Source organism: Sceloporus occidentalis, unplaced genomic scaffold (genome assembly GCF_023333645.1).
Source record: "Sceloporus occidentalis isolate IW3139 unplaced genomic scaffold, rSceOcc1.0.p SCAF_5, whole genome shotgun sequence".
Lineage (NCBI taxonomy): Eukaryota > Metazoa > Chordata > Lepidosauria > Squamata > Phrynosomatidae > Sceloporus > Sceloporus occidentalis.
The window spans coordinates 37,657,866-37,684,769 of record NW_028316985.1 but is presented as its reverse complement, the minus strand read 5'-3'; the positions used below and the strand labels follow the sequence as shown (position 1 = coordinate 37,684,769).

Here is a 26,904-nt window from a genome sequence, read left to right as displayed (position 1 = left end):
TGAATTGGCCTTTATGGGAGTGTTCTGAGTTTTCATTTAGTCATGTCCTCCCTTTTTCTTGAATGTCCTCCCTTTATAAGCATGCCTGAAGCATAAATGTACCTTTCTATGAGTGTTCTGAACTTTTATTTGGTCATGTCCTCCTCTTTTCTTGAATGTCCTCCATTTTGGACATTGACCCAGGAGCACGAATTTACATTTACATGAGTCCTTTCAGCTTTTATTTGCTCATCTCCTCCTCTTTTTTTTCCCTTTGGAAAGTCTTCCATTTTGAGCAGGACTAAGAAGCAGAAATGTATCTTCCTAGGAGAGTTTTGAGCTTTTATTTGGCCATGTCCTCCGTCTTCTTGAATGTCCTCCATTTTGAGCATGCCTTAGAAGCATGAATCTACCTTCATGGGAGTGATTTGAGCTTTTATTTGGCCATGTCCTCCATTTTGAGCATGCCTCAGAATCATACACCTATCTTCATGGGAGTGTTTTGAGCTTTTATTTGGCCATGTCCTCCATTTTGAGCATGCCTTAGGAGCAGGAATCTACCTTCCTATGAGTGTTTTGAGCTTTTATTTGGCCATGTCCTCCATTTTGAGCATGCCTCAGAATCATACACCTATCTTCCTGGGAGTGTTTTGAGCTTTTATTTGGCCATGTCCTCCATTTTGAGCATGCCTTAGGAGCAGGAATCTACCTTCCTATGAGTGTTTTCAGGTGTTCTTTGGCCATGTCCTCCATTTTGAGCATGCCTCAGAATCATACACCTATCTTCCTGGGAGTGTTTTGAGCTTTTATTTGGCCATGTCCTCCATTTTGAGCATGCCTCAGGAGCATGAATGTACCTTCTTCCTGGGAGCCTGCCTTGAGTCCTGAGTGTTTGGAGCCCCTTCCTTCAGGGCCTCCTAATCTGGCAAGGAGCGTGGAGTGAGAGAGTGAGAGAGTGAGTGAGTGAGCGGGGGATGTGTGTTTAGGCGGGTTCCCTCGGGTCACGTGACAGGGCCTCTGCGCGGCCATTGGCTGTCTCGGGGCCTTCTCCTCCGCCGCTCCCTCCCTCCCTCCTCAGGAGGACTGACTGGGGCTCCGAAGGCGCCGGAGAGGGGGGCCCTGCTCAGGACTCAAGGATGGCCGCCGCCGCCGCCCCCGCTGAGGCTGCCCCGGGTGGCAGGCGCGTCCTCTGCCTCTTCGACGTGGACGGGACCCTCACGCCGCCTCGGCAGGTAAGGGGCCGGCAGGCAGGGCCACCGCGTGCGTCCTCCATCTCTGCCTCCTCCTCCTCTCCAGCAGGAACCCCAAAGCGCCCTCCATTTTGAGAAGGACTAAGAAGCTCAGGGTGAGCACGTGCCCTCCTTTCTTCCATGACACGTCCTCCTTTTCAGTCTTCTGCCCAGGGGGAATTCCAAAGCGTCCTCCATTTTGAGAAGGACCGAGAAGCAGTCTATAAATTTACATTTATATGATGCCTCTTGTCCAGGAGGAGTTCCAAAGTGTCCTCCATTTCCAGCAGGACTGAGAAGCATAGATTTACATTTCTATAAGTGCTTTTAGCTCAGGTGACCAAAGGTCCTCCTTTTCCCCCAGGAACCCAGGAGGGGAGGCCAGGTGGCCCCAAGAGGTGAGGGGTCCCTGGCCATGATGGAAGACGTGCCCCTGGAGTTCACTCTGGGTCGAAAGGGATGGTGCCGACAGACCGGGCCAAGGCTGCAGCTGGGCACCCTTCCAATGAGGCATTTAGGGGCCGATTATGACACTGACAAAATGTAATCAGTATCCCATAATAACGTCCGGGTGATCATTATTCCTTGACGATACCCCTTCTTCGTAAGGTGCAATCTGCAGACCTCTATCATATCAGGTATTCGGAGGGTCCAGTGTGTCAATCTGGATGGTGACTACTAGAGATAAGTTAGCAACTACAAATCAAAACAAACTTTCTTTGCCATCCCCAGCCAGTATTGCTACTCTGGTTGTGGAGGTTGCATGGTTTAGTCTGACACATTTTGGGCCGTGCCTAAGAAAATGCACAATCCGAGGAAAGGGGGTAAAGATACTGACCCCCCCGCCACCTGTTTTTACCTCTGGCACTTAATGTGGAGGTGTTGAACTGTCAGAGGACAACATTCAGTATGGACCATTCCAGGGAGCAGGAGAGGCAGACCAAAGCAACAGGCTGGGTTAAAAAAGTGCCAGCCTATTTAAGCTGAAAGCTTAGTTTACTGTTCATAAAAGAGATATGGGGGCGAGGGCACACAAAATCTGGGTAACTAACAAAGAGTGGTATTATGGGGTAGAGGGCATAGCTATTTGGGGGAGTCCAGAAAAGCTAGATTGGAGTTTGTGGAAAGACAGACCCACCCCAGCAGGTCTTTAGTTCCCCCCATTCTGTTCCAGTGGATCGGAAGTGTATCCCAAGATATCCATACCTGAGGTTTCCTTTACATCACTTGCACAACTTGGCATTAGGAAGGCGCCAAAATTAAAATAGGCTAAACTTCTTCAGGCCACAGATAGGTTTTAATTAAATATTAATTAATTAATAATTCATTATTAATATTAATTCCGTCCTCCTCTTCCTCTGCCTGGCCCTCTCCTCAGGAGAAAGCCGAGTGGCGGTGAAGCCTTGCCTGTCCTCCTCCTCCTCCTCCATCCGGACTTCTCTTCCTGAGAAGGCTGAGCAGCAGAGGAGCCATGTGGGGCAAGCATTTGCACCTCTGCCTTATATGAAAAATGCTTTTCTCTTTTTTCTTTTTGTCTGCCCTCAAACTTTCTTGGATGACTTTCAGTTTTAATTGACTGGTTGGGATGGGGGAGGGGATTTCTTTCCACTCTCTCATTTTGTCTTGCTCGCACCCTGACTGTAACACATCTTGCTGTGTCAATTTCGCACCCTCATCCCATTACACAAGAAGTTATACAACCATAAGTTGAACTTATACTTACAGAAGCGCAAATCCAATTTACACTTGCATAACTCACTTTTTTATTATTACAGAGGCCGAAAGTTTCTGCTGACCACACAGTCACCAAACTTCCTCACCCAAATCCACTGTGTCTGTTAATGCATCCCCTACTGACCATAGGAGACTGAGAAGCAGAGCAGCATCCAATTATCTTCCTAAAGGCAGCAAGGTGTAGTGGTTTGAGTGTTGGACTATGACTCTGGAGACCAGGGTTCAAGTTCCTGTTCAGCCATGGAAGCCCACTAGGTGACCTTGGACAAGTCACATTCTCTGAGCCTCAGGGGGAGTCAATGGCACCCCCCCCCCGAACAAATCTTATTTTAAAAAACATGATTAGTTTGTCTGAGGGTCGCCATACACTGCAGACGACTTGAAGGCATACAATACCCAACAATGGCATCATCCTTTGGGTCCTCTGGAGGATCCCCTGGAAGTCACAGAAGATTTATGTTGCTGTGTTATGTCATAGTTCCACCTGTGTGGAACTTTACAGTGCTTTTCCCGAGCCAGGATCTCCTCTTGATCTTTCAGTTCACAAGGATAGTTTTCTGGCATCTTACACAAAATACCAATACAAGACTACTTGTATTGCAAAAGTGCAACATTTGTTCATTCACAGACAGGCCTTATCTCAGCTGGATGGACAGTGTTAGACAAGTCTGGATAAAAGTTAACCCTAGCACAGGGGTGGACAAGTGCACCCCATGGGCCACATACAACCCTTCAGGGATGTTTTTATGGCTCCTAAGGCTCAACCATTTTTATTTAATTATTTATTTTGCAACTGAATTCCCGCAAATGACCTCTAAGCGTTGTGGAGGTCATTTCTACCCCTGGACTCTCCAGGGATCAAAACAATTTTTTTTGCAAAGTTTTCCCAAAAAAATTATCCCACCTCAAAATGCCCCAAAATACTCTCCAAGAGCCCCAAAACATAGTGAGAATGACCCTGTGATCCCTAGATGGCATTTGGGGGCAAGACATTATTAATTTTTGCAGGAAAAGAGGTAAAGTGTGTGGCCTTTCAAGAGAGTTAATGGAAGCCTAATACTCTCCTTTTAGCACATGCTAGGCTGAGTCAAATAAACACTGGCTGTCACTTGAGCATTGTTCAGTTTTGCCACAATTAAAGGGTTCTTAGTCAGTATCCTCTGAAACACAGGGAATGGCAGAAGAAGGAGTCTCCTCTAGTTCATATATTTTAAAGCTACTTCCATGATGCTAACCATTTCCCCCCTTAAGGATTATTGTACGCTTGACCAGGCAAACCCAAAATTCTCTCTAGCTGTGGTTGCATTCTCCCTCCTGTCAATCAAGAGCTGTCACTACAGCACAAAACGAAGGTTGTTCATTACATCTGTGTTTGTCAAAGAACATGAAGCAAGATATTCCAGTGGCTGCAGGGCAGTGTGACGCTGAGGTTATGTAAGTCTGTCTAAGTATAGGACCTGTTTAGACCAGTTGAACAGCTTTCTGCTTCTGACTTTGGGTCTTCCACTCTTTTATATTGAACTTATTACCCCGTTGTATTTTAATTCTAACCCGGGGAGTTACTGGACCATTGACGTAGCCCAGGAATTATGCTCCTAATCCTTGTGCCCATCTGTTTGTCTAGGATAGCCCAAAAATCAGAATTGACCTCTGAGCACATTGAGGTAGCAGTTGAATCAGCAAATGCTGTGAGTATGCTGGGCTGGAACTTGCTTTATCCTCATCAGTGGAGGATGCTTTCTCATCACTTTTGCGGAAGATTCACCTGTCACTCTGGTTGTCTTTTACTCAAAGAAGAAGGAAGATTTGTCTTTTACCTCAGGCAACAAATTATCTTAGATTAACTAAGAGAAAAGTAGATACAGACTAGGCCCCTTGCCTGCTTGAGTCTAAAGAGCATGCACATAGTGCCTGATACTGAATCACACAGTGGTCTAAATGTAAATGTTAGTCCCAATTAGAGTACAGCCAGTGAATCAGTGGGGCCCTGGTGGCGCAGTGGTTAAATGCCTGTACTGCAGCCATTCACTCAAAACCACAAGGTTGCGAGTTCAAGACCAGCAAAAGGGCCCAAGCTCGACTCAGGCTTGCATCCTTCCGAGGTCGCTAAAATGAGTACCCAAACTGTTGAGGGCAAATTAGCTTACTTGCTAATTAGCTTACTTGCTGTTCACCGCTATGATCTTTGGAATAGCGGTATATAAATAAAACAAATTATTATTATTATTATTTGCTAAAAAGTGAGTCAGCACTTAGAGAACCAGTGTGGGGAAATGGTTTGAACATTGGACTATGACTCTGGAGACCAGGGTTCAGCCATGGAAACCCACTTTGGGCAAGTCACACACTCTTAGCTTCAGAGGTAGGCAAAGGCAAAGCCCCTCTGTGCAGATCTTGCCAAGAAAACGCTGTGATAGGTTTGCCTAGGGTTGCCATACTTGAAAACAACTTGAAGGCACACAACAAGAAGTCAACACTTATGTGAATCCTATTGAGTGATCTATTAGGGGCTGGTATTTGGATTTAGGTGAGGGTGGGAAATGTGGTCTTCTAGATTTTATTGAACTACAACATCCAGCATTCCTGACCATTGGCTATGAGTGGCTGGGACTTGCACTCCAACAACATCTGGAGAGCTGTGTGATTCCTACCCCTGATTTAAGCTCAGATATCCATCTTACATGATCCACCTTAGGGCCACCCACACTCCAAATTATGTTAGACTAACATGCGCCATTTAGTAATATTATGCTGTCAATTAAACTTGATATAGTCTAGATCATCAGAATTTCTAATCCAAACTACTGTCTAGGTGAATATTATTTTTTCTGACTGTCAGCTGGTTTCCAGGATTTCAGACCAAAGTTTCTCCCAACCCTACTTGGAAATATTGGGAATTGAACCTGGGACTTTCTGCATGCCATGAATGTGGCCTTTATATCAGTTGGTACACTCTCAGAAACATTAGCTTTGTCTGGTGTTATTTTCTTTTTTTGTGTATGTGTGTGTGATTAATGTATCTTTGCTTTTATATTTTACATAACACTGTTCTTTGTATGTTTTCTATAACATTCTGTGGACTGACAGAACACCCAATAAAGCTCTTTAATTTTTTTTAAAATGGTCAGAATACTGCTACTTTATAGATCTTTCAAAATAAGAAACATAAATGAGGTGTAGTTGGTGTTGTTTCCAAGTTTATTATTACAGTGACTACACTTATTTGTAGACCTTGCTAGATACAAATTGTTTTAGAAAATTGCTCCCTTCATATGTATCTGCAGGTCCAAAAACACATTGCAGAAGTAATCCAGTTCAAGACTGCTTTAACTTCCCTGGCTTAGTGCTAGGGGATCCTGGGAATTGTAGTAATTTTGGCACCAGAGCTCTCTGACAGAGAAGGCTAAATGTCTCACAGAACTACAGTTCCCAGAATTCCCTAGCATTGAGCCAGGGCAGTTAAAGCAGTCTTAAAATGGATTATTTCTGCAGTGTGTTTTGGACCATAGGCTTTTTTATTTTCTTTCTTTTTTTAAAGAAGAAACCTTAACAGAATGATCACAGCAGACTGGGCAGGACCGTCCTAAGTGGGATAGAATGAAGGGGCTTGTTTGTTATTATATGTCTTCAAGCCAACTCCAATTTATGATGAATCTATCATAGCATTTTCCTGATAGGACATATTCTGAGGTAGTTTGCATTCTTTCATTGCATTCCTTTTAGGCTGAGAAAATGTGACTTGCCCAAGATCAAACAATGGGTTTCCATGGATTCAGACCATGGTCCCCTGGAGTCATTATTCAGCACTCAAACCACTACACCGCACTGACTCCTGAAATGGATAGTACAAGCCACAAAAGTGGAGGGGAGCTTTATTTCTTTTCTTTAACAATTCCCCCACCCCCAGTGATTTGAAGGACAGGGGCCCAATCTTGGGGTCTCTCAGGAACATTAAACAATCTTAGATCCAGTGGATCCAGAGGCTGACTGTGATCAACCTGTTTTCTCAAGGCCCAAAGTTTGAAAAAAATATTTTTGGAGACTGTAGCTCCCATAATAACTGACCAGCATGGCTACTAGTTATTCTGACTAGGGGCTGCTGGGAGCTATAGTCCAAAAAACTCTGTCCAAGCCTGGCTGGGAGATGAAATGTTCCCCTTAATACCTCCCAACACACTCATACTTGTATTAAAAGCCTTCTGTCTCTACACAGTGGTAATGTCTTTGTCAGGATTTCAGAAAGGCGTATTGTCTAGCTGTCCCTGGAGATCACGGGACTTAAACCTGGGACATTCTGCTTGCAAAGATCTCCCAGATCTCTTTCCAAATTTTGTGTTATCAGAGGAGACACAAGGAGTGTTTGTAGGGCTCAACAAATGGCATCCTGCTTCACTGTGTAGGCCGTTTTGTATATAAGAACTTTGCCTTCTGTTACTTGGACCCGTGCAGCATCAAGAAGAGAGAAATCAAACCTCTAGGCCAAAGGAGCACTTGATTAAGTTTGGGGTGTGGGGACTGCCAAAAACCCCACTTACCCTGGGATAATTTATATCAGGCTTTCCTTCAAGATTTTACAAAAGATTCACATCATCATCTGTGTGAACAACGATGCAAATAGACCTGAATAGACTCAGGATAAAACTCTCCATTCCTTTAACAGCTTTTGAAAGCTCAACTTCTTCTCCAGCGAAACAGCCACCACTGGGGAGAAAAGAGAGGGGAAAATGGAGGGGGAGAGAAAGGGATACCAGGTCCCCTCTGTCTGACTGAGGGGTGCTGGTGGATGTGGGGACAAGGGAAGGATGCCCACACATGTGAGCAACCAAACTCACAGAGATGCAGATAAACGTGGTACCTGGAAAGATGCAGTTCTGTGCTGTGAATAACAAACCTGGACTGCATGGGAGAGAGACATCGTTCTGGTTTAAAAAAACCAACAACATGTGAATGAGGCCAGAGATAGAGTAGAGGGGGCAAATTGGCTCACCATTTCAGCAGCAACAATTACAAAGATCTTTTATCCCAAGGATGGGAGGCATTCTGAATTAGGAGGCAGAGCAGAGACAAGTGTCAGCTCCCAAAGCCCATCTGGGGGGAACAGGAATGCCATTTGCCCATCCCATTCTTTAGCACTTTAAGTGGTCACCCATCCTCTGTTTCAAATGCAATTAGAGCAGTTCTTTTTAAAACACACACAGAGAGTCAAGGCAGGGTTTGTCACTTTCTCTGGAGACTAATTTGCCAGCTACCATTTAGGACGAAATGGTAGAAACCCCCCTCATCCTAAGGTAGCCCATTTAGTTAAATTGTGGGTTGTACGTCTTGCTTTTCATTGATTTTGACTCTTCCACATCTACCAAATGTAAATCTAAGGACTTTCAGCTTTGGGCACCTGGTGCCCAAGCTGACAAAAACTCCTTCTGCTGTCACAGCGTATTTATTAGCTTTTAGGGCAATGTAAGACTCCTGAATTTTTGTTTGTTTCACAACAAAGTAAAAACTGGAGATGTTTCCTCTTCCTTTAATAGTTGTACAGAAGGGGAATTTCAGCAAGTGGTGCTTGTTATTAGTTGCACAACAAGCAACATTGCTGACATTTCCTCTTCTGCACAGCCATACAGGAGCCTCTCCAGTTTTCATTCTTGCAATGACTTGAAGGCCCAACAGCAACTCAACAGTCTCTCGGGTTTCCATTGTGGCAAGCCTAGATACCAGTGTGTTGCTAGTTATGGCTTTTCCAAACAAACGGTAATTTCTCTCTTTTTCCATTGTACTCAGAAAATTGAGCCAGAAGTAGCAGAATTTCTTCAAGAGTTGCGTAAAAGAGTGATGATTGGTGTGGTGGGTGGTTCAGACTACTCCAAGATAGCCGAACAGCTAGGAGAAGGTGACGAAGGTGAGCAAATTACCCTTCTTTTCTCTATGCCCATTACTTTGCTGAATGCATAACAACAAGTCTACTGCAAGATTTTTAAAAAAAAATAAATTGGATTCATGTGGGCCAGCTCACATATGCAGGGAAAATATGTGGTGTGACTGCCTTTGGAATGTATCATTTCATTTCAGGATCTGATATTATAGACAAAGTTTCCTCCACAGGTCTGAATTGGTATAGTATGTGCCACTGGTATTTCTTTGTGTTTGAATCAACCCTTCTGAAGCAAGAGGAAGCAAACTAACAATTTAAATACAGATGTTATTGCATTGCAACTCCCAGCATCTCTCACCACTGGCTATACTGATAGGAGTTGCAGTTGAGCAATATATGGAGTGCCACACACTGCTCATCTAGGACATAAGGGAACATGAACTGCTTGGTTTAGCAATAACTAATTTACTGGTTCTAGGAAAGGCCAGTGTTAAATAACTGCGGCTGTAGTCTTGTGCACAGTAATCTTCAAATAAGACCCCATGAACACACAGAGGTTCACTTGTGAGTCAATAGGTTGAAGATTGCTGTGTATGTGCCTGAGATACCCTTCCAGATAGGTAGGCCAGGGGTTTCCAACCTTTTTGACGTACTGAGCCCTAAGGGCTCCACGGAGCATAGGTTGGGAATCACTAGGCTAGGCAAAAGAAAGCAATTGGAAAGTCGCAGTAAGAAACAATTCGGTTCCAATGGTTTTTCCATCCCATAACTGCTTTCTCACTTAGTATACTCTGTGTGAGCATCACTAATGACATTCATGAGCATCACTGTAGAGTCCATCAAGACCAGCAGTGCTAGTGAGATCACAGAATTCTTATTTATATTTATGTATTTATTTACGGTATTTATACCCCACCCTTCAGCCATAAAGGCTCTTATACATCTTATAAATCATTTTTGGACCTTAGCCACCCGAATGACCAAAAAAAAATGCATTAAAATATGTATCTGACCTTCATTTCTCTTCCCTCACATCTTCCCCTCAACATCTTCCCTTCCCCTACAAATCCATTCCCACAGTCATCGACAAGTTTGATTATGTCTTTGCGGAAAATGGCACTGTGCAGTACAAGAATGGGCAGCTAATCTCCAAGCAGGTAGGCTGAGCCTCCTTGTGTCCTTCTGCAATCCAAGTTACAAATTCCTACCTTTCCCTCCCTGCACAAATCTCTCACAGAAAAAAAATGGCATCCCAAGCCTCCCACAGTATATGCTTCCACAGAATAATCAAATCAAAAGGAAGGCAAAAATCAGGATGGGGGAACCATAAATAATGATGTTTTGCCACACAATGGTTGGAATCTGGTTGGTTAGTCTCAACTGGAGTATATCTACCGATTCAAATCTTGAATAGTGAGTCAACACAGAAATTGTTGCTGTTGTTAACTGCCACCACTAGAAAAGACACCAATGCTCAGCAAAGTAGAAACCATGAGGAAAAGAGGAAAATCACATTCCATATGGATAGACTCAATCAAGGAAGCCACAGCCCTGAGTTTGCAAGACCTGAGTAGGGCTGTTGCAGGGATGTAGCCAGGATTTTGGGAAGGGGGGGTCCAGACTAAGAGCCACCATTTTGAGAGGGTAAGAGCCCCCCCCCCCCCCAGACACAAAAAGAGAGTTGAACTTTTACCTCAGGATGGCACCACTTTAACTTCCGTCATGGCTCCGTGCTATGGAATCTTGGGATTTGTAGTTTTGAGGAGCTGTTTAGCCATCTCTGTCAGATGCCACAACAAACTACAAATCCCAGCATTCCATGACATGGAGCCAAGGGCAGTTAAAGTGGCATCAAACTGGATTATTTTTTCAGTGCAGATGCAAACTGAATCCTTCCTCTGAAGGTGTTTACATCAGATAAATTCAGGTCGATAAAGCAAAGTGCAGCTGCTCAAGCAATGAGCGGCAGCCACCCTGTTCATGCTCAGAGACACTCTGTTCATGCTTTGAGACACTGCATTCCAATTTCTGAGCTGAGCTAAGAACCCAGGCTGCATCCACACAACATTTTATTCCCACTTCCAAGAGGGATTTTTAATTCCAAGGCATACACACACACACACAATTTTTAATTCCAAGACTCATCTATCTATCTATCTATCTATCTATCTATCTATCTATCTATCATAATTTTAAATTCCAAAACATTATACCTCCCTTTCTTTTTATGAAAAACAAACCCCTTTAAGAGAATCCTATTTTGGGAGAAAGGCAGGATATAAAATCAAGCAATAAAAAATTATAGTGCAATAGTCCATCAGTGCATGGCTTGTATTATAAGACTTTATAACTTTAAAACTTTATAATTTTAAAAACAATTAAAATCACAGTAGGATCAGAGTGCTATAGAATCATGGAATCATAGAGTTGGAAGAGACCGCAAGGGCCATCCAGTCGAACCCCATTCTGCCATGCAGGAAATCCAAATCAAAGCATCCCCAACAAATTATGTAATGGGGGTGTCCATCTACATGTAGGACATTCAAAAAATAGTTCACTACCACCAAACCGGGACAAATGTATAAAAATGTAGGACAAAATCAAGGATAAAATGTAGGGCAAATTGTAGGACAAAATTTAGCCCAAAATGTAGGACATTCAAAAAATGGAGGACATAACCAACTAAAAGTGAAAAATAATATATATATATATATATATATATATATATATTTAAAACTACATTAATACAAATCCTTTTATCATAGAGATCTTGTTGCACCTCTGAGACTAAATGCATCTGAGGAAGCAGACTCTCTCAGTTAATAATAATAATAATAATAATAGAATTAAGGGACATTAGGAGGCAATAGTAGAGAAATCATGCAGTAGCTGGGGGCTTGGTGGCTGCAGCCTCTCCAACACAAATGGAGGCTGCTTTGCAAAGGAGAGGCTGAGAGGTAAGATAGAACCCGGGACGTCCCACGCCTGAAGGGGGGGTCCAAACCCCTCTGACCCCCCCCTTGGCTACGTCCCTGGCTGTTGACAATAGGGTGACTTTGAGGTCTCTCATTCATAGGGTTGCCATATGTTGACAGAGATAAATCCAGTTAATTCAGTGGGTCTACTCTAGTCAGAAATAACAACAGTATGCCCAGTGTGTTTTTCTATATCATCTTCTTCAGAGACACTGAGAAGAAATGACAAGTAGTGAACAGTACTAAACATTTTTTTAAAAACCCTAGATAATAATATAGATGTTATAACAGCACCTAAGTTATCCAGCTTAGCTTCATTAAATTCTATTCTTCTGTTATCTCTTGATGTCATTTCTTTATGCAATTGTTAGTTGAGTGGATGCTAGTGTTTTCTCTTTTTTGATTTCTTGTATTGCCCCTGAGAAGGGTGATACATCAGAAACATATTTTGTATCACATAACATTCTTCAAACATAATTTGAGCATCATTTTCTTCAGTTCTGAGCAGCATTTTTTTAGGCTTCCCCCTCAAAGGCTCAGGCAGATATATATCAAAAGCGGTGCTCAGTCAAATATTGAGGTCCCAATCCATCTAGGGCTTTCAAAATCAACACCAACACCTTGAATTCAGACTAGAAGTGTATCAGCAGCCAATGCAGCTCCTTTAGAACCAGTATAGTAAGAGGAAGCTGTTAAAAACGTAGCAGCCACATAATAGTTGCAATCCTGCATGTCTCAGCATTCTACATATGAAACTACTACAACGCTACACCATTTATCAATCCCAGACTTTCTACAGACCTACCACTCATGGCCATTCATACCTGGAGGGGAGGATCACAGAAGCATCTGGCTATGTAGCCAAATACAAAACAATTACATCATCCACTGATGACTGGTCTGTTAACAATATCCACATAGGCCCTTATCAGACGATGGGTTTTGCAGCTCCAATCTGGAGTCACTCCTGATCCAACCATGTGAATTCATGTTAAAACATGATGTATTGTCACACGTGATTGCTTTCTATGGGAAGCAGTTCCGAGCCAGATCCAAAGTCAATCCAAAGTGACTCCTGATGTGGGTGAATTGGGTAACAAGCGAATTCACAAAAATTGTTTCCAAGCTCACTTCAATTTCAATCCGAATTGCTCTGGTGTGGAAGATCACCCTGATCTCGCCCCCTTGGTCCCCTGCGTCCTGCTCCTGCATCCTCCTACTCCTCATTCACCCTGATCTCGCCCCCAGTGACTCCCTGCGTCCTGCTCTTGCATCCTCCTCATCCTCCTGCACCCTGATCTTGCCCCCAGTGCCCCATGCATCCTGCTCCTGCATCCTCCTCCTCATTCACCACCAGTGAGCCCCTGTGTACTGGTGCTTCATCCTCCTCCTCCTCCTCCATCAACCCGATCCTGCTCCCACTGGCCTCCTATGTCCTGGTGCTATGGAGGGGGCAAACAGCCGAAGCAGGGAAGGATGACAGTGTCCAGAGCATGTGCAAGGGTGCCAATTCAAATCATTGAATCCGTCTGGTGTGGTAATTTATTTTGCATTTGCTCCGCTTTGCCTCAGTAATGAGCACAATTTCGTCCTTCACGTGTGATAATTAATCACATAAATTGCCTTGGATTTAAAGTGACTCTGCATCCCCCCCTCACTTCAGAAAGGCTCCGGATTGGAGTTTCAGGTTCACGTGTGATAAGGACCATGGTCTCTGATGATTCTGGCAGCATGAAGTAGAGTTAAATGCCATTGTTGTTGCTGTTGTTGTTGTTATATCATCATCATTATCATCATCATTTTCTATCTCCCTTTTCCCTGATTGGGACTCAACATAGCTTCCTAAAGACCTTGCCTAGCAGCTCCACATCAACATTAAATAACACGGGGGACAGAATTGAATGCTGTGGCATTTAGTAGGCATAGGGCTAGACAGAAGTTCACAGTGCTTATGTTTGGAATTGGCTCTGTACATAAAAGAAGCACTATAATATCTTGATTCTTACTCTCATCCCACAGAGACAGTCCAGTAGAGTGCCATGGTCAATGGTTTAAAAGCCCACCAAGATATCCAGGGCAGCACTTCCCCATCTTTCACCAGAGCAAGTGATTAGTCCACACAAAAATGCTGTTTTGTTCCAACACTGATCTAAAACAAGATTGAAATGGGTCCAAATCAGTGCTAGTCCACACACCAGTCCCAGGAGAAGCTCCAGAAAAGAAAGAAGCAATTGTAGGCAATGAGCATAAATATGATAACCATCCCTGGCACATTGGGGTTAGCTTCTTCCACATCAGGCAGTTTAGGAAGCACTGGTCTAAATAATCTGTTTACTCCAAAAAGTGTATGAAGCCCAGCGACCACACACTCAAGCTCCTTACCCAAAAACAAAATAATAGCAGAGTGGTGCCTCTCACATGGATCTAGGTATATGGGGGTCCTCTTCAAGAGAGGGTGCACTAGAGACTCTTTCAAAGATGGACTGGGGAGAAAGGACCTAAAAGTTTCACCCTTGAGTCAACATGGCCTTTGATTTCATTTGACAGGCTATCCAGAACCATCTTGGAGAGGAACTTCTGCAGGAACTAATCAACTTCTGCCTCAACTACATGGCACTTCTAAAGTTGCCCAAGAAACGGTAATGATCCTACCTTTTCTCAGGGCATCCAGTTTCTATTTTTACCATCCAGGTAACTTGTGAGCACATAGACTGGTACTGCTGAAAGAAATAAGGGCAGAGCTAAAAAGTAACAAAAAGTTACTGTTTTGGACAAGAATGTTATTTCTTAATAGGTCTATAGTCCCTTAATCTTTCTACCAGCATTTTAAACTCATTGTGCTATGCTCACTGTAAAGGGTGGTAATTTCCAAAGGATTAGCCATCTTAGACTGTTTTAGAAAAAATATGCAGGAGTAGCTGTGTTGGCCATTTAACAAATCCAAACAAAAATCCATCAGTTATACCTTTATTGGCCAACCAAAATGCACAATATACTTGTTGCAAACTTTCAAAGTTCATGGGCTTCTTCATCAGGCAAAATGTTACAAACCAAACAGGAGAAAAAAAACAATTGGAGATGTTAGTCAGATGCCTGCCCTGTTGAGATGCAAATAGACTTTAAATTTCCTGAACTTTGAAAATCTTCCTATTGCCACATGGCCAGCAGGAGGAGGGGCCTGCCTGCAAAAGATGTCTTCTCCAGTATATCATCTTTACTAAGGACTGAAACAACATGCAGGCATCTGACTAACATCGCCAATTGTGTTTTTTTCCCCTCCTGTTTGGTTTGTAACATCTTGCCTGATGAAGCCGCCCCTGGAGCTTCGAAAGCTTGCAAAAAGTAAATTGTGCATTTTGGTTGGCCAATAAAGGTATCACTGATGGATTTTTGTTGGGAAAAAAATAGTAAGAGTCCTTTGGCATACTGGAACAAATATGAAAACAGGGGAAAATACCCCACCCCAGAACCCTGTACTACCCCACCATATCTGTTTTCCTCTGTGGTCATCTCTCAAAATGGCAACAGAAAGTAATGTAACATCACTTTCTGTTGCCATTTTGTGAGGGATTGCAGAGAAAAATGGGATTTGGGGATTGCTGTGGGGAGGGGTTGGTCTATGGGGGGACTGGATTCAACAGAGCTTTGGGCACTTCTGGTTTTGATTTCAGTACATTTTCTGCATTAGAGCCAACGTGGTGTAGTGCTGTGAGTGTTGGATTACAGCTCTCAAGACCAGGGGTCAAATCCGTGCTTGGCCATGGAAACCCACTGGATGACCTTGTACAAGTCGCACTCTCTCAGTCTCAGAGGAAAACAATGGCAAGCCCCGTTTGAACACATTTTGGCAAGTAAATCCTGTGATAGTGTTGCCATAAGTCACAATGCAAGCTTTTGAAGCTCCACTGGCTTCTTCATAAGTCAAAGTATTAAAAAAGCAAACAGGAAAAAATGTAACATAGTTCTATTTTTTTCTCCTCTGTGTGTGTGTGTGTGTATACACAAACACACACATATGTATGTATGTATATGTATATTGTGCATTTACAGTGTGGCATAGTGGTTTGACCATTGGACTACAACTCGAGACCACGGTTTGATTCCCAGCTTGGCCATGAAACCCACTGGGTGACCTTGGGCAAGTCACCCTCTCTCAGCCTCAGAGGGTGGCAATAGCAAACCCCCCTGATGAAACTTGCCATGAAACCCTATGATAGGGTCGCCCTAGGGTCACCATAAGTCAGAAATGACTTGAAGGCACACAACACACAATAAAGATATCACTGTTCTGTGGATTTTGAATGTTATTGTACTTTGCTGTATGGCCAACATGGCTACCCCTGAACTTTGTGTTACACTATGATAGGATGATTCTGACTCATTTTATATTAAAGAAGTTACCCAATTGTCTTATTTCACTACCACATATTCACATTTCTCCTTCTTCCTCTCCCCTTCTCCAAAATATGCCAAAGGGGCACCTTCATAGAATTCCGCAATGGGATGCTGAACATCTCTCCCATTGGTCGAAGCTGCACTTTGGAGGAACGAATTGAATTTTCTGAGCTCGATAAGGTAAAAAAAAGAACATTAGGCTGGAATGGGCAATGTGAGTCTGTTGAGATGCTTTATTGTGGCACACAATAAATAATGTGATACTCTATTCAGATCCGAGGGTGGTGGTGTCTGTGTATGTGTTTATTTTAAGAATAGGAAAGTATTATGCCTGTTGCTAGGATCACTTGCCTGGAAGCCAGAGCTGAGCAGAAAGATTAATCTGACAGTTCACAGCTCTTGAAAAGCCTGCAGGACCCTATACATATAAACCTTGATTTTCATGGGGGGAAATGCAGTCTGACAAGGATAAAAATAACATGAGGGGCACTCTTATGCTTAGTTCTCTCTGTTTTCTGTTGTCTCCTCTGCAGAAAGAAAAGATCCGAGAGAAATTTGTAGCTGCCCTGCAGAGGGAATTCGCTGGCAAGGGCCTGCGGTTTTCTCAGGGTGAGAATAAGAAGTGCTTTTCAGACACTTTGGCTTTTTGGCACAATTTATTTTGGGGGATTCTTGGGAAAAGAAAACTATAAAGCACTGTTTCTGTTTAAATGACAGAGTAGAGCTTTGCTTCTTTGATTTAAGAGAGATTATGTCTCAAAGATAATCCTTTCTGAATTGGACAGGCTTTTTGTATTCTCTGTAAATGTTTTAAGGCTTCGACAGTCCTGTCCACCTACAATCTATCTATCCGATATCCCTCTTTTCTCCTAATGATACTCTACCTTCAGTGAGACTTACTTCCTAGTAACTTTGTTAAGGATGGTTAATTAACTATTCTTTGCGAAAGGTAAAGATCCTTCAAGATCAGGATGTGCGCTATGGCCAGTAATGGTGCTTTGCACTGAGTGTTCCACTAGCATTCATACATTAACCATCCCTGTACTACTTCTCATGCCTCCCAGCTTTTATACTTTCAGCTGTTTGACTTGTATGCATTCAGGAAAAGGTTAAGGGTAAGACAGCTGTACTTTTGATGGCTCTTATGCATTGGAAATCCTATGAGCTCTGGGTCCCTTATTCATGTGTTAATTGAGCTTTGGAAAGTTAGGTGTTGGATTACATCTCACAGAATCCCCATGGAAGGAATTCTGGATATTGTAGTCCAAAAATTGAACATTTCCAAGTTATGTGCTTTAGGTCTTCACATGGCTGACATATGAATAGGATTACTGTCCCACCCAAGAACAGTGAACAGTTTATTCCTGATTCTGCTGCTGGCAAAGGCCATCTGTTGCTGCCACTAACATGCTGGCTTAATTTATTCATACTACAGGAGAGGTAGTCCAAAGTGGCAAGAGTGGCAGTTTGGGAGCCTGTAGCAAAACTCTGTACTGCCAGTCATCAACAGTGATGTAGACTTGACTTGACTCAATTCGTGACTTGTATATTTTTAGTGACCGACTTGCTGGCCTAAATTCATTAGGAAACAGAAAACTTATTAGGCAATGGGCCTGAGGCAGAAGGATCCTTCTAAAGCTTTTCAAAAACTTTAGAAGGTTCCTCCAATATGCAGCAAGGACAGGCTGTTGAGTAAACCTCAACTGCCTCTTCAAGTCACTAAAAATATACAAGTTGTGAATTTAGTCAAGTCAAGTCTACATCACTGTTGATGACTGTTCCTCTCCAAGAATTTACCTAACTTTGGGCATGTCTTCCTGATTTTCTAGTTATTGAAACACATACACACACCCCTAACACCACCTTTTTTCTGTTAAAGTTGGCTCCGACTTTAGATTTGACTTGAAAGTATCTTGCAAGGACTTGAGATTTGGGTAGAAGCTTGAGACTTGGAGTAAAAGACTTGAATACATCACTGGTAACCAATAGTGTGACCAAGCTCCATTGCTTAAAGGGGCTCCTTCTGTGCCTGTATTTGCAATTCACATCACAATTAGCAGGAGCCATTTTTAACATGTTCTTTGTAAAGTTCTTCTTAGTAGCTGGGCAGGAAAAGGGGACTTCCTCCTTTAAAACCTACCTTAAAAACATAGTATCCTCCCCGCTCCATATTTCTCTCAGACAAAATTGGACCCTTTTCATCATGTGTACCCTGGCCAACTGTTTTTGTTTGCGCCTTTGGCTGATGGGGCCTTACAGACGTCATTCGGTCCCATTGCCATAGAAACGGCAGCTATTGAATTAATGTGTTAGAGCAGCAGGCAGGCAGGCATGGAGCATGAATGTCTTGTCATGTAATGATTTTTTCCCTATACCCATTTTAGACCTGGGATATTGGGGGGGGGGGAGTAAGAATTCCCCTTTTAAACCTCCCTTTTCCATGTCCTTCTCATCCCGCTTCTCTAGGTGGCATGATTAGCTTTGACGTCTTTCCAGAGGGCTGGGATAAGCGTTATTGCCTTGACATCCTTGACGAGGAGAGATTCGACACTATTCATTTCTTTGGGAATGAGACAAGTCCTGTAAGTATATCTGCCTGAACCCACATTCTCTGAAAAGAGGACAAACCCTGCGTGGGGCTGAGGAGGATAATGCTGTGTTTATTCTGGTCCCTTATTCGATTAAGTAGCAGACTTTTCTCAGAGGCATGGTGCACCCTAAGACACTCACTTTTTCCCCACTGTGGCTCAAAAATGTCCTTTTAGTGATGTGCCAAAACCATTTACTGAATATACTCAACAATAAATTGCCCTCATGTATAAGCGAGGGAAGGTTTTGGGGCCAAAATCATGGATTTTGATATGGCCTATGGGTAAGTCGAGGGTAAAACATAGGTTATGTAACAAAAGATGTAAAGGATGAAGCAAAGGAAAACAATGCCCAAAACCTTACAAAATACCAGCAGGCATAACTGTATGTGTTCACGCTAAAGGCTAGATGGATTGGGAGGGGGGATATTCAGTGCTTCCAGGACAGATTCCACTCTTGTATTTGACAAGGGAATGGTTCCTTTTTAAAATAAGAGTTAAAACACAGTACTTACATTGATTCAGATTTTGGGGGTGTAATGACTGGAGCCCTTGGCGCCCTGTGTGTAGCCCTTTACTCCCAGGGAGTCCCCTCTTGTCACACTTTCCCTTCTAGGATCTCTTAGGTATCCCTTCTCACTACCTGCTGAGCGGAATGAGACCTCTGGAGGTCCTATAGTCTAGCTGCCACCACTCAGTGAATTCCAATGAACTATATTTCTTTTTCCCAAGCACACACTGAGACTTGCTTGGAAGAGAGACCTCTAGTTTCCTTTCTTGCTAACCCAGAGCAATCAGTAGCTGAGTTAAGGCACGTGTACAGGAGTAGAGAGATAGCAGATGCTTTTAAGAAAGAAGTTTATTTTTAAAAAAAGGGATAGAAAAGGATAGAAAGAATTTATGTCACGCTTGCAAAGCCCCTTTGCCTTGCAGGTCAAAGAACATGGTTATAGAGTTCATTCCACACAAGCCATTGTTGAAAATAACAAAAGGCCTAAAACGCACTGAGCTAACACGTTCCTAACTACTCACACAGTGATGGGATTTGCAGTCCTTTTGAGTTCCTGGATGCAGGGACTGCCCTTTGCCTCTCCGCCTGCATTCCCCTGAGTCTGTGTCTCCCAGACTCCAAGAGACACCATCTGGTTCCCCCCAGGAGAAAACAAAGGGAGAGACGGCGGCCGCATGGCCCAGGGGGATATTTATAGGTTCCTCAGGGAATGTTCTTGAATCTTCCCGGTCCTACTCTCAGATTGGTCAGTTAGACCTTGCATCAGCTATGATGTCACAGCTCATTAGCATGTGATGTCATCTCCCATTAGCATGTACCTCCTCCCAGGTTAACCCTTTGTAGTTCAGGAGAAGTCCTCAGGTGACTGGAGGACCAGTCATCACAGGGGGTCTGTTTTTTTGACTAAAATTTGCAGACTTATACATGAGTACATTCAGTAGGTGTTTGAAAATATGTGCTTGATGTCTTTGGGAGATAGAGATAGTCATGTGTTTTCAAAACACAAAAGAAAAAAAAATCCCATCTAAACATTAGGAAGAACATTTTTAGTGTAAGAAATGTTAGACAATAGAATAGATTGCCTCAGGTGTTAGACCCTCCATCTTTGGAGGTCTTTAAAAAGTGGTTGGATGGTCATTTTGAGGGAGTGATTTAGTTGTGTATTCCTGCATGGCAGATGATATGATTAGATGGTCCTTGCAGCTTCTTCCAACTCTATGCTACTACAGTTCTATGAGTCCATGTCTGCAAACATCACCAAAAATATACTAGTCCTGTATAGCTCACAGGAAGGCTAAAAGTGGTTGTCATCACATGCACAGCTCCATTAGTAGCAGCACACTCATAATTACCTGCTCAGTGCCCCACCTTGCCTTGTCAACAGGAAAGGTCCCTGGAGATGCTTCTTTCCTCTTATGCCCTACCAAAACATCTTAGAAGCTGGTACCCCATGAAAGCAAGCATAGTCTAACAGTGCCATCTTGTGGGGGAAAACCTCAGAATCGTGTCCTGGAGCTCTGTTCTATCCCTAATGGACAGCTGTTTCATTTCAGCATCTCAAAATGTAGTAGTCTGCAAACAGGAAACTTCCTGTGCAGTTGATGCAACCATTTTTGTGTCGAGTTACAAGCATGGAAAGTGAAAAATGAAGAGGCAACCCTAATATTGTACAGACATCGTGAATAGGGCATTCTAGACCAGGATTTTATGTTGTTGGACCACACCTCCCACCATCCCCAACCATCATGGCCAATGGTAAGGGATATAGAAGGTGTAGTCCAGTTACAGATAATAAGTCAGGAAGGTTTGGTCTAAATGAGAGTGAAGCCAAGAGCGTGGAAAATTACTTGTTTGCAGCTCCCAGGATCTCTCAGGCAGCATAGGCTTGTTTTTTTCCACAAGACCTAAAAAAATAATCCAGGTTTGTTGTAGGATTTATTTTCTGGCTCTAAGGCCAGCAACCAAGTTAGAAAAACAGTTCCTTGCTGGGCTCACATATCATAATAAATAAATTACGAGGAATGACAGGGCTGCATGGATCAGTGTGCTGCTTGTTCATAGTAAGCCAAGATTGTCATGACATGCAAGACAGACTACAGAGATTCAAACAATCCAGTTTCTTCCTGTACTCAGCTCCTGCCTCACTTTCTTTCTTTCACTGACAACATTCCATGGTCCTACTGCCCTCAACAGAATGTAAATAATTAAAGCCACTTAATCCAGGGCCCTTATCAGGTTTGGGGAGGGGCATCACATTTTCCTGTTTTAGTTTACAGAATAATATATTTCTGTACACCCAGGGTTTTTTGATTGACCCATTTTGCTTTCAAAATGATAAGCACCAGAATACCCAAGTTACCTGCTACACAGGAGAAAGGAGAGGGGCAGTTATCCAGAGCCAGAGTCCACTGCTTTGCAGAAACAGCCATTTTGACCTGGATCCCATCAATGTATCATTTCCTTTTCTTTCACATTCTCCAAAAATCTGATCCTTTTAGCATGTATTCTTGAGAACCCCGGCCATGCTGGCAAAAGGTGGTTAGAATTTACCCAACACATCTGGAAGGCAGAAGGCTGGGGAAGGATGCTTTAGAACCATTAGCAAAGTATAAATGAAGATTTGTTTATTTAATTACTTCAGTATTCATTTTTCTGGATATAAAATTCATCATTATATCTGGTGACAGTTCTTTGCTACCAGTCCACCAAATCCCAGTTTCTCCCCCCTTAAAAATCCATTACAAAATCATAGCAAGATATCATTATTTCTGTTCACTCCCTCTTAAAAGTTGTCACTATCATAGCACTTTTGCAGAAGACTTCTACTTTGAAATACTTTTCCCTTGTAAGGTATCACCAGTCATCTGCTGTATCACAGTATACTTTCACTCATAGGACACAGATCAGTTCAAATGTTTCTCTCAGGTAGTTCCAGCATTTTGCATGGGCTTTCCATGTCTTGAGTTCCCCATATGTTGTTGGACAACAGATCCTATTCACCATTGTCCATGCTAACTAGGATGATGGGAATCTGGCTCGTTAACATTTGGGAACCCAGGGCATGAAAAGGCTGCCATAGAGAGTAAGTGTGTTGCAGTAGAGAGTTGAATTAGTATTTGGGAGGACAAGGTTGAGGTCCCACCTGAGCCGTGAAATTCAGTTCCATTCTCTCAGTTTGAACTATCTCACAGAGCTAACTCACTCAAGCCCTGTAAAGAAGGAAGGACAATCAGCTGTACAACCTTGAGCTCATTAGAGGAATGGCAATACATAAATGTAATTAAGAAATAAAAGTTGGATGGCACAAACTAGTCTGAGAGGAAGCTAGTATCCTGTATTAATAAGGTATACACTGGAGTAAGTGAAAGTGGTTTTTGTATTTTGTCAATCCCTGCCTGTTCATTTTCACTGCCACATCTAGTTTCCTAGTTCTATGAAACCAAACGTAATGTTAGTAAGCCCTTCCTTATCCTCAGGGTGGGAATGATTATGAAATCTACGATGACCCCCGCACAGTGGGACACAGTATCCAGTCTCCTCAGGACACAATCCAGCGGTGCCAGGAGATCTTCTTTCCAGAATCAGTGAATGAATCTTGACTTGTGGGTCCTTTGCTGCTGCTGCTGCTGATCTCTCAGAGGAGGCCCTCGCTCACATCATGAAAGCACTTTCTGGATGCTTTCAAGATTCACTGGAGCTTAAGGTCAAAATGCACTTTGGAAACAGAGGTGAAGTGTCAAAGGTGAGAGGGAGATAATAACCCTTCAACTATAGCACCATCTCTTCTTGCTGCTTGGTACCTACAGGACCCCAGTTCCCACGCCTCTTTTCCGATTCTCTCTCCCCCTCAAAAACAAAAAAAATGAGGTAAAGTTTTATTTTTATGAAAGGGAAATGTGTGCTTATTCTGTCTTTTTTGTTTTGTTTCAATTGGCTTGTTAGAAGCTAATCAACATAATCTCATCTACACATTTGCCCAAAAGATTCTATTTCTGAGATGAATCTCAGAAAGACTAGAAAGACTATTTTAAAGGGCCCAGAGCCTGAAATTTTAAAATTTATGATCCAGAAAATCAAGTGTTCTCATATTCTCTAACAATTAAAATGGTCTGCACATTATTATTATTTTTTAATAAGTGTTAGATTCTTTTTAAGCAAATAATGGAACTGTTAAAGGAGAATGTGCTCTTAAAAATAATAGCCCTGATCTAACATTTTAAAAGATATTGACACATGACTATCTGTGCCAGAATGGAGACAGAATACACAACTGAATGCACATTCTGTTGGAAATGATGCAGTATGAATGCTGGCATCCTTAGGCAGATGTAATGTTAAATGTGTATGTGATTTTTGCTTGTGGCTCCCAATTTAGCAAACCACTTGTGCAGAAGCCTGCTTCTGTACGTAGCTCTCCTTAGCTGAGGGAGATAATACATACACAGCCATTCAGTGACCTATGAGAAGGGTGAGGAATGTGCTGTTGTAATGGATAAAATAAGGAAATATGACAATATGCTCATTTAATACTAGAATTAAATAGCTTTGTGCATGGAACTATATGAGCAGGACCTTTCATAACCACAGGGACATGCTCATACGCTGAACTACACTGGGCTTACTAATGAGCAAATGTTTGCAGCTGAATTTTAACTGTCATGTTTGCCTACAGCGTATTCCTAAAACAGTGGATGAGGGTTAAGTGGGAAATGACTCTAAAATTCTGCTAGCATGAACCAGTGAGGGCAGGAGAAGTTTACCTATGTCAACTCTGTATTTGCATAAGTAGCATGTTTTAAACTAGAGCTGGCCAGAGGAAGGAAGGGGCTTTTGATCTGCCTCTAATTTACCCCCACTCCACAGTGTCCTACTTTGGGGTTTATTCCAGTAGTCTGTTTGTACCAGTGAGGCTTTCCAGTGAGCCATCATTGGCTGAGGGGTTGATCCATGCCAACTCTCATCACTCCAGCCAGCTAAAATAACCCCAAAAAATCAGGAGTGCTCTCTCAGTCATCTGATTTAACATATTTTTCTGCAATAGAGTTTTCCTTACAGCTTTGTGTGCACAGTGATTTTAACTTCCGATTAACTAGCACCATAGTCATTCTCTCTGATACAAACATCTATCCATAACATATGGTCTGCTCCAAAATATGTTCCACTGAATTCAGTAGGAATTGCTCCCAAGTAAATAGGTACAGGTTTTCAGCCCAACATTTCCATTCTAAACAACATGGTCTATTAGTAGAGGCTGCTCTATTAGTAGAGGCTGCTCAAACTATAGCACACATATTCTGTAGAACACTCCCCATAAGAATTTAATATGCTTCAAGTTATCCTCTGCAGATAGGGATTAGGTCTCCATGAACACCGGACACCATTAATATAATAGATCAGTATCTGCAAGTTTGTGACTGACATGAAGTTGAGTGAAATATAAACAAGAGAGGAAGAAACCACTTAAAGTTCTTTTAAAGACACCATACAGTCAAGTTTGTTTATGCCAAATAAAGACTTGTCTGTTTCTGTCACTGCAAACTGTCCTCAGTGGACAATAGTAACAACAATGAGGTTAATTACTAATGGAGTAATGTTGTTATCTTTTGTCATTATATACTATCTGTTGGATTATATGCAGTCCAAATGCTGTTCCACACACATGTTGCATAACTTTTTTTAAAAAAGAAACAAACAGTGGCAGCTTGAAGACTAGCAAGTGTTACTTGGCATAGGCTTATTTGGGCTATAGCCTAAAAAGTCAATGCATCTGTTAGTTTCTAAGATGCTGCAAGACTCCTTGTTGTTAAAGAATGTATACTTAACAGTATTGTAGAATTCTGGCGGTTCTCATGTTTCTGTAGCTATGTGTGGCATCATAGAACCATACTCTCTCTTTTATTTCCCCCCTGGAAACTAGGAAGTGAAGCACTGTGTAATTTCAAACAATTGTTTTCAAAGCTACATAGTTCTGATATCAGCGATATTACTTGTTTCACATATACGGAACAGAAGGAATGTGCTAGATATTTGTTGATCTCTAGTGGGTGAGATTTATGCATCAGCAAACAATACAACAGGAGCTAGGAACATTCTGCATCATCTCAAGGCTTTTGGACAGTATACTCATTGCAAACCTACCTTTTCTCGTCTTTTTCTGTAACGTGAGATGGTGATTAGGTTTATTGGACCACAAAAAGCACACTGCAGGGAATGGAACAGGGACCAATGGACAGTCTGCTGCATAGCAGTTTGAACTACATTATCTCCTTCACGTACTAAGGTTTGGGAAGCAGTGCTCATACTAGCCCTACCTACTGGGGTACTCTTTGCTTCTCCTACCCACTTCTAGTTCAGAGTCTGAATCCTTTTTTAATACTCCATTGACCACAGACGTGTCTGTGTTCTCATCATACATATCAGTGGGTGGTTCTTACATTGAAAGGGGAGAGAAACTGTAAAAACTTTATCTACTTTTAGCTGCTTCCATTCTTTTTATAAGAAAGACACATTCAGAATTGGGCAATACTGTACTCTATTATGGGCTTTATGTGGCACAGTAGGACACAGTTCATACCACTGTACTCCAGAAAGAAAAGTGACATATGTAGTAACCAGAAAGGGCAACTTCCCCCTTTTGCTCTGTGGTCTCCCTTCTGCAGTGGGATATGAAACTCTCTGAAGTCTGCACCTGTCTTAGGTATCTCAGTGTACCATCATGCAACGTCCTCTTTCAGCAGTTCTCAAGCTTGATAAGATCCAGTTTTACCCAACCTATGCTTGCTGAGGATTGTGAAAGTTGTGAAAGTCCCACACATCCAGGAAGCAGCGGGTTGAGAAGGTTGGTGTAATGTAATACAATAAACATTCAAGAGCAAAAGGACCTTTTGCTTGCTGCTTTCTGCATCTTGCTATTTTCTGAATGATGATCTCTGTGCCATGATATGAACAAGCATGTAGAAATAAAAGGGTAATGTGACTGGACTGACCGTGACAGCACCATAAGAGTCATGTCACCAGTGTCTGTATATTTACATGTTTCTGGTGTAATTTATTTGTAATAATGCTGTGATGTTTCTGTTTTGAAAAAAGCAAGTACTATGTATCATTCCACCTCTCAAGATGCTTCCATTCAGGGCTTTTATCTTGCCTCGTGGATGAAGCATGGTCCATATGACAGTATCTTAAAGTTGTAACCCTCCTATATTTCCCACAGTCCATTAAAGAAGAGAGAGAATAGCTGTGCAATATACTTTGACTGTTACGGTGCTTTTAGAAAGGGCTTCTAGCACTAGCCCACTTCTTCTGGGCACCGATTACTGTAAGAGTAACTGGATTTCCCAAATGAACCAAAAAGGTGATTATTTTGCATCTGTAGTTTCAACCAGGAACGTATCCTTATTTTGATTTCACAAGTACTGTATATACAAACCAGGTACGTGTTGGTAACCACAGACTTGTAGGTTTTGTTCACAGGCAGCTCTTGTGTTACTAGAAATGAATTATGTTAAAGTAAAAGCTTGTCTAACTTAACAAAAATAAATGGATGAGATCTTACGACAGTGAGCCGTCTTGTGTTTTTGTAGTTAAATATTGTACCTTAATGTAGATCTTTTAAAAACTGAAG

At 42.4% G+C, this 26,904-nt stretch overlaps 1 protein-coding gene across 7 annotated transcripts; it reads left to right on the top strand.

Annotated features, from left to right (window-relative positions):
• Positions 1–1,062: 1,062 nt before the first annotated feature.
• PMM1 (phosphomannomutase 1) lies at positions 1,063–26,843 on the top strand. 7 transcript variants are annotated; one of them, XM_089523724.1, is made up of 9 exons: positions 1,226–1,324; positions 4,567–4,630; positions 8,721–8,838; positions 9,892–9,968; positions 14,334–14,425; positions 16,262–16,361; positions 16,715–16,790; positions 18,648–18,763; positions 25,940–26,843. In XM_089523724.1, the coding sequence occupies exons 3-9, from the start codon at positions 8,772–8,774 to the stop codon at positions 26,126–26,128; spliced, it is 717 nt and encodes a 238-aa protein (XP_089379850.1). In that variant the 5' UTR covers positions 1,226–1,324; positions 4,567–4,630; positions 8,721–8,771; the 3' UTR covers positions 26,129–26,843. The 7 variants fall into 7 exon arrangements, with proteins under 7 accessions (XP_089379846.1, XP_089379848.1, XP_089379852.1 ...); XM_089523720.1 differs by lacking the exons at positions 1,226–1,324; positions 4,567–4,630 and adding an exon at positions 1,063–1,211; XM_089523722.1 differs by lacking the exons at positions 1,226–1,324; positions 4,567–4,630 and adding an exon at positions 1,063–1,211 and having other exon boundaries at positions 22,757–26,025.
• The last annotated feature ends 61 nt before the right edge of the window (positions 26,844–26,904 follow it).

What these genes read in the sequence shown, in the direction of transcription:
- PMM1 (XM_089523719.1), top strand. Translation starts at nt 4,532, where the DNA reads ATGCTCCTAATCCTTGTGCCCATCTGTTTGTCTAGGATAGCCCAAAAA. An exon ending in CAGTTGAATCAGCAAATGCT is followed by an intron (nt 4,631 to 8,720) that starts GTGAGTATGCTG and finishes CATTGTACTCAG; the next exon opens with AAAATTGAGCCAGAAGTAGC. An exon ending in CTAAAGTTGCCCAAGAAACG is followed by an intron (nt 14,426 to 16,261) that starts GTAATGATCCTA and finishes AATATGCCAAAG; the next exon opens with GGGCACCTTCATAGAATTCC.